The sequence below is a fragment of the Denticeps clupeoides genome, chromosome 1 (assembly GCF_900700375.1).
Source record: "Denticeps clupeoides chromosome 1, fDenClu1.1, whole genome shotgun sequence".
Lineage (NCBI taxonomy): Eukaryota > Metazoa > Chordata > Actinopteri > Clupeiformes > Denticipitidae > Denticeps > Denticeps clupeoides.
In genome coordinates this window covers 36,874,433-36,885,117 of record NC_041707.1, presented here as the reverse complement: position 1 = coordinate 36,885,117, position 10,685 = coordinate 36,874,433, and the positions used below count along the sequence as shown (strand labels likewise).

Genomic DNA, 10,685 nt, shown 5'->3' with positions numbered 1-10,685 from the left:
TTTTACTACATTTATTTGAACTCATAATGTTATCATTATGTTTACTCTAATCATTATGATTACTAATGTAATCCTATTATATCACGAGAATCTCCATTTGATATGATCGGATTTCGCCCAGTTGATCCTGCAATAACTCCAGTTTCAGTCTTTTCTTTTTCAGCAGCTAAACAGCACCACAAGGTGGCGCTACGATACAATTTTAAACACTGGTAAAGTTGGCCTTCATGCATGAAAGGAACACTGGACAGATCTCAGATCACCAGCAGATGCTGTAACAAGCAGCTGATTTCACAGTAACTGGCCAAATCCAGAACTGTGGAAAAGCATGAAACATTTCATTATGTTATATTATATTTGAAAATACCTCGTTATATTGTAGTTTTTATTATTATATCTAAAATATCAGATATTAAAACTGGATGTTCTGTTTGTGTGCAAACTGATCGATGTGCTCCTACATTTGAGTTTTTTTTATTCAGTGCATTCATTCAATTGTGAGATGTAAGGAAGTGGCCCCGTAATCAGAAGGTTGACGGTTCGAATCCCAAGGTGTCACTGAGCAAAGTACCGTCTCCACACGCTGTCATGGCTGCCCACTGCTCACTGCCCACTACTCACCACTGCAGAGGACAAATTTCATAGTTTGCACCGTGTGCTGTGAATCACTTCACTTAAATTTTTTTTTTTTTCGGGGGCAGTGGTGGCCTAGTGGTTAAGGAAGCAGCCCCGTAATTAGAAGGTTGCCGGTTCGAAAATCCCGATCCGCCAAGGTGCCACTGAGGTGCCACTGAGCAAAGCACCATCCCCACACACTGCTCCCCGGGCTCCTGTCATGGCTGCCCACTGCTCACTCAGGGTGATGGGTTAAATGCAGAGGACAAATTTCACTGTGTGCACCGTGTGCTGTGCTGCTGTCTATCACAAGTGTTGTTCATGTCACTTTGTTGTTCATGTCCTCTTCCTCAGGTTTTCACCTTGTGCGGCGCGCTGACAGAGGAATCCCGAACCTGATGGTCAAGGCAGCCACCTTTGAACACGGAGAATGGAGGCCTGAATGGCACGAATAGAGGGTTATCACTGCTGCCATCACCAGTGGGCCGCGGGAGTGGGCCTGTCTTGAGTCATGGCCAGGGCACTGCATGAGCGTTCTGCCAGATCAAATAATTAATCGAGCAGCGTCGGAGTGCGTCAGCACCGTCCTGTTTTGATCGGGCTGATGTCACCCTGAGTCACCCTGCTCCCACACCAGCACATCCTCGGCAACGCTGAGACTGTTCGCAGATAATAATAGACCCGAATGCAAGTGGAAGCTGAATGAATTCATCAGATAATTAGAAGCTTTTTAACATGCCATGATCGGAGATGCATTCACCAACTACAGAACATACGAGATACGAGTTGCTTTTCCACTGTTAACTGTAAGCCACGTATAATAATACCCAAAAGCAGGTCAGAATACAATCAGGGCTTATTTCTCTTCCTAAACCACGACTAAAAGCCTAAAAGAACCTGGGCTGGTGTCCATGAAAGCCATTACTGTAATGAATAATACACAGGAGCCAATTAGCGGATTAAAAGGAGCACATTTATTAGACCAAACTTTCTTACATCCTGTTTGTAGAAATGTGCGGCAAAGCGTGAGAATTTCACACGTGAAAGCTAATAATTATATTTTAATGTGTGATGTGCGTGTATAAACGACTGCTCCTTTTTTGCGTTTCTGCCGCGTCACGACACACGACGACGACCCCTTGCGTGGAACGCGACGCGCAGGAGGACGCTCGCTGGAACCCCGATCCGTCGCCGGTTCGGCGCGATGCAGAAGAATCCGCCTGTACACGCACCGACATGAGCTCAACTAACGTGAGTAAAAACCCAACTCCCCGACCTCGGACTGCACGCTTCATGCAAGATTAAAAAAAAAAAAAAAACCCACACGCGTTAAGATCCGCATAATATACGAGGCACAGAACGTCGTCAGGAGGACGTGACGTCATCTCCGAAACCCCAAAGCAGTGCAATTTACGACAGCACCATCCCACGCGTATTACCTACGCATCATGGTACCCTGCCTTCGGGGATGCTGCTGATGGCGCTGGAGGTGTTGCTAGGACACAGAGGGGCTATGCAATCCGCTCGTCTGTAGACGGAAAGCATCTCGAGCAGCATTTTGCCAGAATGTTGTGGGTGGTAGGAGCCTAGTGGGCAACACACTCGCCTGTGAACCAGAAGACCCGGGTTCAAACCCCACTTACTACCATTGTGTCCCTGAGTAAGACACTTAACCCTGAATGTCTCCAGGGGGGACTGTAACTACTGATTGTAAGTCGCTCTGGATAAATGTTGTAAATGTAAATGTTGGTGTGCTCAGACGTTCTAATTTGTTCCCGTTTCCTGTCTGCAGAGACGCGAGAGGGAACAGAAGAGGAAGCTGCAGTGCTTCCTCTCTGATCTGGCTGTGCTGGGTTCCCTACAGGTGGGCCTGTTTCAATATGTTGGCTGAACCAGTGCAGTCGTGGAAATGGTGATGAAAAAATGATTCCTTGTTTCAGGGTTTTTGCTACTTTGAGCCGTGGCTGAGAGGGAGAGAGGAGCTTCTGCTGACCGTGGTCAATGAAGACCTGGTGAGTGTTTCAGTATCTGTGAAAGCACCGAGGGCAACACGCAGCCAGCAGGGGGCGTAACTTGCATGATAAAGGTGCGAGTGACAGTCCATGACAGGCGCCCGGGGAGCAGTGTGTGGGGACGATGGCACCTTGGCAGACCGGGATTCGAACCGGCAACCTTCTGATTACAGGGTCGCTTCCTTATCCGCTAGGTCATTGTCTTTAAAAGCCACATTGTATTTAAGAGCATAAATTGTGAGAAATGTATGTACAGTAAAGCTTAAGGAATAAGGAGGGATTGGAGAAGGAAGAGGAGGAAGATCTAAGATCTTTTTTTATCAAAAAAGTTTGCCAGTTCGAATCACCAAGGTGCCACTGAGGTGATCCCCGAGCAGAGCACCGTCCCCACACACTGCTCCCCGGGCGCCTGTCATGGCTGCCCACTGCTCACTCAGGGTGATGGGTTAAATGCAGAGGACAAATTTCACTGTGTGCACTGTGTGTTGTGCTGCTGTGTATCACATGTGACAGTCACTTCACTTTATTTATTAAACTTCTGGATTAACATTAAAAACTGAGGTAGAAAAGGTTTTTGGGTAGCAGTAGGTTCCCTAGATGGTCAGGCCATTCACACCCCTGGACAATCCCCATTCATGACCCTCACTCACACCCTCATGTGTGGGGGTGGTAGTAGCCTAGTGGGTAACACTCTCGCCTAAGAAACAGAAGACCCAGGTTCAAATCTTGCTTACTACCATTGTGTCCCGTAGCAAGACACTTAACCCAAAGTTGCTCCAGGGGGGGACTGTCCCTGTAACTACTGATTGTAAGTCGCTCTGGATAAGGGCGTCTGATAAATGCTGTAAATGTAAATGTCCGATTTGAGGAGATATGCTGGTGCCTTCAGACAGATTCTGTGACCCGTACAGGGCTGGCACTCGCCCGGCTTCCCCGTCTCCACCGCTTCGTCCCTCAGCAGTTCCAGCCCCAGCTCCACCTCCAGCAGCACCTACAGCTTTGCGAGCGGCTACGACAGCTCCCCCGTGCCTGGAGAGAGGACGGCACAGCCCAGGGCGCAGCGAGCAGAACAGCCCAGCAGGTGGCTCCGGACCAAACTCTACCACTACATGAAGCCAGTGTCCAGATCACAACAGGGATTAAAACCAACACTGACGTAGGCCGGTAGTAGCCTGGTGGGAAGGTGACCCCACTTACTACCGTTGTGTCCCTGAGCAAGACGCCCTGTGTGTCTCCAGGGTGGAAAATGTAAATGCCTCAGATAATATCATTCTGGGATTTGACAGTGATTGACACATCTTGACCCCAGCCAATCATCATTCAGAAATGTTTAATCTTGGCCACTGTGAAAATGCACCCAAATGAGCGAAAACATGGAAAACAGCTCATCTGGGTTTCATTTGTTGGTAGTCACACTACCATTCATATTAGTCCCTGGTGCAGAAATCTTCAGATTGGGTTATATAATGCTGAGACTTGATAGCCACTGATCACTTTCTTCCTAAAAGACAGACTGAATAGAGGTCCCTGGGTTGGGAGCCGCTTTCACACACCGGTCCAGCTGGTTGTATCAGGTTCTTGTAAATAAAACGTGCACGGTGACACACACACACACACACACACACACACACACATAAACCAACAGGAATGTCTTCAACTCCTTCTGCAGGTGCGCTGAGTCACACCTCCTGCCCGCCTCACCCAGCGAGAGAGAGATTGCGGCGCCCGTGAGTACATCTGGCCAGTAGTAGGACCTGCCACTCGACCCCGTTCCCCACAGGCGATGCACTGGGCCTGTTGCAGCAGATAAAGCGTCTGATCGCTCCTTCTCTTCTGGAGCAAGATGGCGGCGTGCCATTGTCTCGCCTCGTCTCGGTCTCGCTCGAAATATCCTGAACGTAACTGTACCCGTAACAACAACCTCCACACCCAATTTGCACAGGGCCAAGTCTTTTGTCATCCCTTGTTTACTGGGAGTTTTAGAGATTTTTTTGCCATTTTTTGTGTCATTTGGCTTTGTGTGTGTGGTGGTTTTAATTATTTGTATAAATGGGGTTTCTGTGTGAAATACCCTGTTTACTGTGTATATTGGGGTGTTGACAATAAGCCTCTCTTCAATCTTGACTCTCTGCAGGGAAAGAACTGTACTCTATTCCTCTTGGCCGGCTATGCCAAATATGGCCGTCCGTACGCCTGGACACGTTCCAATCACGAGCGCTTGGTTGATATAGGAGGCACCAGTTCGCTGGTCAGAGACACTCCCATGAAACTGGAATCCATCTCGGCCTGGCCCTCCAAAGGTTGGACGCACCTCCGCAGGTGGACGTCAAGGAGGGTCGGCAAAAATCGCTAAATTCCCCCCGTCTCGCGTCCTTCCCAGACGTCTGCATCTGGGACGTGGTGAGCGAGCTGGTGGGACTGTGCACCATGCCCCCGCCCGACAACCCCTTCTCCCTGGACATGCGCCACCTCCGGGCCCTGCCGCTGCCAGACCGCTACCTGGTGAGCGGGGCCCTGCTCAACTTCCTGGAGGCCCTCGTCGTCCGGGGCAGCCGCGGAGAAGTGTTCTACAACATGGGTGGGTGTGGAAGGCCGAGGTTTACGGGAACCTGCCCGTGTGAATAGGAAGCGCGATTAGACGTCTCTCTCTCTCCTTTCGCCCCTCATTGTGTTCTTTCGGTTTCCCCGACTCTCTCTGCAGTTGTGCAGGAAGTGAAGGCGCTCCGGCGTCTCCACGTGCAGACGCTGTCAGAGGTGCTGCGGCTTCGGGGAAGTGTGAAGCACGGCCTGCCAGCGCCAGAGGGTTCCGTGGAAGACCCTGCACAACAGTGACTTTTATGGACCTCCGGTAAAATGCATATCCTGTTGGTATATGTGTGTGTGTGTGTGTGTGTGTATATATATATATTTTTTTTTATTAACCGATGTGTGTGTGATTTTCTTTCCTCATTCTCCCACACTGGTAGCTATAAACGCGAGACACGAGGGCCTTAAATACACCCAGCCTAATATTAACCCGGAGGCACCATGAGATATGGGTGGGAGACTCACCATTGGGACTCGGGGGCCCAAAGGTTGGGTCCCTTTAACTCCTGTCCGACCAGTGTGACAAATGTCCTTCCCTTATGACCAACCCTACCTTGTGATAACAGAAAAATACTCATTAAGATGTCAGATGTTTTTTTTTGTTTTTTTTTTTCCTTTTGAAGACTTGGTCTGGAAAATTTTTATGAAACACACAAACAAAAATGTACTTTATAAAAGCTTTAATATTTCAATAAAACACATGTATATTAAATATGTACACACTTTATAAAACAAAGGTACACAGAAACACAGAAATATTTAAAAATCCCTCGACGCAGGCACTTCCCTTGTAGTTTAGGCCATCGAGGTGCCGTTGTAACACGGGACGGCAAGTAATAAAATAAAATAAAAGAACGTTTTCTTTAGCGTGTCAGTCAAAAACGCGCACGGAAAAACTAAAAGCAATACTGTAACCGCCTCCTCACGGAACATCCTACACTTGCTCAGTAGGAGGTCGCTGCCTCGGCGTGAGGCCGCGTTAAAAGCCGGATCGCTCCGGCATGCCACGACATCGGCGCGTTTAAGATGCCCTCCGCCTCGGCAGGCCGCACTCTCGATGTGCTCCACAAGCCACGCCCGGCGCGATAAGGCCTCGCACGACGCCTCCTCGACAATGGCTCGCGGCGTCCAAAACCACCGCCGTGATGCCGGGGCGGCATGTAAAACATTCAGATTATCTCCAGATCTCAAGAATTCCCCACCACCCTCCAAGTCTTGGATGGCTGGCTGAGACGAGACCGGGCGGGGCAGGATACGAACGTGGGGTGCAGAAGCTCTGCCATCGCACCACAGTCCACAAAACGAACCGGAGCAGAGTGGAACAGGAAGCTCATCCTCCCCCCCCGCCTGTAATGCAAGCGGTGGCGGTCGCTGGCGCCACCTCCCAACCCGCGGGGCAACGCCGGCGGAGGCCGCGGAACGCAGGTTTAAAACTCCTCCGTGCAGGAGAGCCGGAGACTGAATTGCACGAGATGTCCTTGAGTTGCAAACGACACCACTTAAGACTTGAGGAGAAAAAAAAAAAAAAAAAACTAAAAATCCACAGTCGTCATGGAAACAAGCCGGAATTTAAAAGCGCCGGTGACGTGTCCTTCGTGCTTCCTTCAGCCAAACCAGGAAATAAATAAAAACAAAACGAAGGCGTCCTGAATGGCAGAAGAAACCAGCAACAAACTCTGAACACCCGACTGAGGAGAACAACTTTGGAGAAAAGTAAAAGTGCGAGCGGGTCCGTCCGTGTTGTCCCCCCTGTCCCCCTGGTCCACTGATGCCGGAAGTCTCACTGCCAGCTGTCCGAGCCTCGCCGGGTGATGCCTCGGAGGGGACTGTGCGACACCGATCCTCTCTTTCTCCAACGGACTGAAAGCAAGAAGGAAGAAGGAGGTTTTAAGGCGGGTTCTAGTTCCTACGTCCCCCTCACAAACTGGGGTGAAAGTGGACCAATCATCAGCAGGCAATGACAATAAACCCCGTAAGTGCTCAAATGCCCCAGAAAGTCTTTCTAATAGTGAGAAGTGAAGTGAAGCGACTGTCATTGTGAGACACCACAGCGCAGCGCACGGTGACACAACCAAAGTGTCCTCTGCTTTTAACCATCACCCCTGGTGAAGCAGGGGGCCCACCAGGCCACCGCTGTTCCCTGAACCCCTGAACCCAGTACGCCTCCTCACCTTTCCCCAAACTCGCCGGTAACGTGGAGCCTCGCCCGGCGGACGGCGTCCCCGGCATGTCCTCCTTGCCGGGCCGCGCCTCGGCGGTCCCGCCGTCCTGCCAGTCGCTGAGCGCCTGCTGGAAGGAGCGGGCCAGGCAGGCGGTCATGTCCTTGGCCCGCTCGGCCCGGCTGCACCAGAACACCCGGCACTGGAGCTGCTGGCCGGGCTGCCGGCAGATGTAGAGGAAGACGTTGGGCCGGGCGGTGTGGGACGCGCAGTAGGCGATGTCCTGCAGGTAGGTCTTGGTGAGCTGCCGGCCCGTGCTCAGCTCCTTCACCTCCACGTACCGCGGCCGCACCACCAGGGCGTGGTCCTTCCGCAGCTTGGCCGGCGCCGCGTCCAGCAGCCGCTCGATGGCTTCCTCGGCCTGTTCCAGGTCCAGGGAGAAAATCTTCTTGGTCCCCAGGTAATGGGCCTTGAAGATGGGGTCCCCGTGAGACAGGTTCTCGATGCGGTCGCGGCCAAACTTCCGCCGCAGCGCCGCAGGGGAGTTCTTCAGCGTCTGCATGAGGTGGAACGATGCCAGGGACATGGCGGCAGGAGACTGCGGCCGGCTTCTTCTGGTCGGAGAAGGTGTGGATCTAACGCGGGAAGAGGAAGAGCGCGTTAAGCTGGAGACGTGAGATGGAAAACGACATGCGTCATCGCCGGGATTAAATTGAGCCATAACACATTAATGCGGCACCATTCATTTATTAACCATGGCTCTGAATGGGAGCAGTCAATAATTAACAAGGCGGCTCTCCGTCTCATCTCTGACCGCCGATTGGCTGGAAAGAAAAACCAGAACTCGTGCGGCGGTGGGAGGACGCACGGTTGCAGAATTTAGCAATTCCGAGCCGGAGTGAACTTTCCAAAATTTGGGAAGTGATACTGGCTGCAACCAATAGGACATCAGGTCTCGCTCCCTCTTCACGGGGTCTCCCATCCCAATCGACTCTGTTCCCCTTTGTTGTCCCTGGCTGGTGGGACAACTTGCCCGGCTCCATTCGACTAGCCGGGGCGACTACCACCTTTAAGAAGCAGGTGAAAACCCGCTAGTTCAAAAAGTATTTCAGACACAAAATAAAAATTCTTTCTTGGCACTTAACAATTCCCGAGCATGTTCTTTTCCTGACAAGTTGGGCCTAATCAGGGCTCTTAGTTTTGTAAACTCAAAATCTATAGAAACCGAATGAGAATTGTTGGTGTCTTCCTCTTGAAAGTCGCTTTGGATAAAAGCGTCTGCAAAGTAAAGTAAAGTAAAGTTCTAAACGTTGTTCTACACAGACAACTGGAGAACGAGCCACTAGCACCTGTGGCTTTGGTTTGGAACTGGGACCTTCGACGATGGGTCCAAAAAGGTTTTTTTTTTTTGTTTTTTGTTTTTTTTCCCCCCTCGAATTTCACATCATCCATCACACGTATGAACTTCTTATGAAGTTCAGGAAGTCGGCCCGTTCGGTCACCCTCTCCTCTCCTCCACACATGTGGCAGCCGTGTGAGGCCGGGTCAAAAATGTGAGGTACGTGTCTGGATGCCGAGCAGTTACGTAACCACCACAGCCGTGTGACCCTTTGTCATCTGAGCCGGTTAAAAAAAAAAAAAAAACACCACACATGTATAACATTCTTCTGCATTGTGCAGCCACTGCGCTGGAGGCCATTGTATCGGAATCCTATTTTTTCCTCCCCTCTCAACCCCACCCTCGCCCGAGCCGCCGCACAACCTCAGATGTTGGCCCTGAACCCCGAGCACCACCAACCCCTCCTGAGGTGGGACCATTGTTCAGCAGGAGCTTCTCAGGAAGCAGCCCACCCTCCCAAAACCATTCCTGGTCCCGGAGGACAATGGAATGTTTTGGTCCGTGTGCCAATTAGTAACAGTCTGGGTGAGATGACTGTTTCTTGCACCAGGAAGTCGACCACACACACACACACACACACACACACACACACACACGAATGAACAAATTAAGGGGAAAATCGGTCCGTTCCTGAACAGTGTATGAGGAACAGAAATTGATCATCTCTTTTGATTATGGGGGTCATCGGTTGTTATGCAGCCTGCGTGCAAACAGCAAATAGAAATAAAAAGCCGCCAACTTTCATACGACGCCGTTTTCTGGTTCAGAACGGGACGTTTTATTTCCCAGATGCGGCTCTGTATTTTTTGCTGTTGTCATGGTTTTCAACTCTGTCAATTTCGCGGTTGTAAGAATTATAAAAAAAAAACAAAAAAAACAACAAGATGCCAATAATCTTACCTGCCGGAGGTCCCCCGTTTTATTCCCCCCGTTTCTGCGCGTTTATTCCACGGATGAAAACGACCTCGCTGCTCGGCGTGGGCCGCACGCGCGTCAGCTCGCGCCCCGCGTCTGGCCGCAGATAACGCGGACGCGCGCGCCGGCCGGTGCTTTTTAGCGGCGAGGACACGCCCCCCTCTACACCTCTCTATCGCTCACTCTGTCTCTCTCTCTCTCCCCTCTGTCTCTGTCTCTCTCTCTCTCTCTCTCTCTCTCTGTCTGTCTCTCTCTCGCTCTCTCTCTCTGTCTGTCTCTTTCTCTCACAGTCTCTCTCTCCCTCTCTCTCCATCTCTCCCTACCTTTCTCTCGCTCTTTCCCTCCCTCTCTCCCTCACCCTCTCTCTCTCTCTCTCTCCCCTCCATCACTCTCTCTGTCTGTCTCTTTCTCTCACAGTCTCTCTCTCCCTCTCTCTCTCCAGCTCCATCTCTCCCTACCTTTCTCTCGCTCTTTCCCTCCCTCTCTCCCTCACCCTCTCTCTCTCTCCCTCCATCACTCTCTCTGTCTGTCTCTTTCTCTCACAGTATCTCTCTCCCTCTCTCTCTCCAGCTCCATCTCTCGCTCTTTCCCTCCCTCTCTCCCTCACCCTCTCTCTCTCTCTCTCCTCCATCACTCTCTCTGTCTGTCTCTTTCTATCACAGTATCTCTCTCCCTCTCTCTCTCCCTCTCCATCTCTCCCTACCTTTCTCTCGCTCCTTCCCTCCCCCCCTCTCTCCCTCTCTCTGCCGCAGAGGGCCGCGCTCTGGCGGCTTCGGGTCCATACTGTCCTCGACCGGACAGTCCACCGTCCCTTCGCTTTAATGCATTCCTGACACTTTGAGTGCGGCAGCCGGCAGAGAGTGAAACGCCATGACAGTATTTAGGAGAGGTTGTGTGTTTTAAGGGCTGCCGTTGTTCTGACCCGGGTGGTTGAGTTGGACTAACTGGTAACATGTGTGTGTGTGTGTGTGTGTGTGTGTGTGTGCGCGCAGGAGAACA

At 51.2% G+C, this 10,685-nt stretch overlaps 2 protein-coding genes across 3 annotated transcripts; one reads left to right on the top strand and one right to left on the bottom strand.

The window, feature by feature from the left end:
- The first annotated feature begins 879 nt into the window (after positions 1 to 879).
- On the top strand, positions 880 to 5,925 carry LOC114784738 (uncharacterized). Of its 2 annotated transcripts, XM_028970379.1 has the most exons (9): positions 880 to 1,866; positions 2,408 to 2,479; positions 2,556 to 2,627; positions 3,539 to 3,708; positions 4,297 to 4,354; positions 4,762 to 4,927; positions 5,008 to 5,205; positions 5,329 to 5,475; positions 5,594 to 5,925. In XM_028970379.1, the coding sequence occupies exons 1-8, from the start codon at positions 1,687 to 1,689 to the stop codon at positions 5,457 to 5,459; spliced, it is 1,047 nt and encodes a 348-aa protein (XP_028826212.1). In that variant the 5' UTR covers positions 880 to 1,686; the 3' UTR covers positions 5,460 to 5,475; positions 5,594 to 5,925. The 2 variants fall into 2 exon arrangements, with proteins under 2 accessions (XP_028826212.1, XP_028826202.1); XM_028970369.1 differs by having other exon boundaries at positions 5,329 to 5,925.
- LOC114784754 (uncharacterized) lies at positions 5,879 to 9,827 on the bottom strand. The gene is made up of 3 exons (XM_028970404.1): positions 9,672 to 9,827; positions 7,385 to 8,007; positions 5,879 to 7,073 (listed from the first exon to the last, which is right to left on the bottom strand). Exons 2-3 carry the CDS (start codon positions 7,956 to 7,958, stop codon positions 6,994 to 6,996), a joined length of 654 nt encoding a protein of 217 aa, XP_028826237.1. The 5' UTR covers positions 7,959 to 8,007; positions 9,672 to 9,827; the 3' UTR covers positions 5,879 to 6,993.
- Positions 9,828 to 10,685: the final 858 nt, after the last annotated feature.

Coding starts and splice junctions, on each gene's coding strand:
- LOC114784738 (XM_028970379.1), top strand. CDS start 1,687: ATGTGCGTGTATAAACGACTGCTCCTTTTTTGCGTTTCTGCCGCGTCA. Junction 2,480..2,555: donor CTGTGCTGGGTTCCCTACAG/GTGGGCCTGTTT, acceptor TCCTTGTTTCAG/GGTTTTTGCTACTTTGAGCC. Junction 4,928..5,007: donor CTCGGCCTGGCCCTCCAAAG/GTTGGACGCACC, acceptor CGTCCTTCCCAG/ACGTCTGCATCTGGGACGTG.
- LOC114784754 (XM_028970404.1), bottom strand. CDS start 7,958: ATGTCCCTGGCATCGTTCCACCTCATGCAGACGCTGAAGAACTCCCCT. Junction 7,074..7,384: donor ACCGGCGAGTTTGGGGAAAG/GTGAGGAGGCGT, acceptor TCTTGCTTTCAG/TCCGTTGGAGAAAGAGAGGA.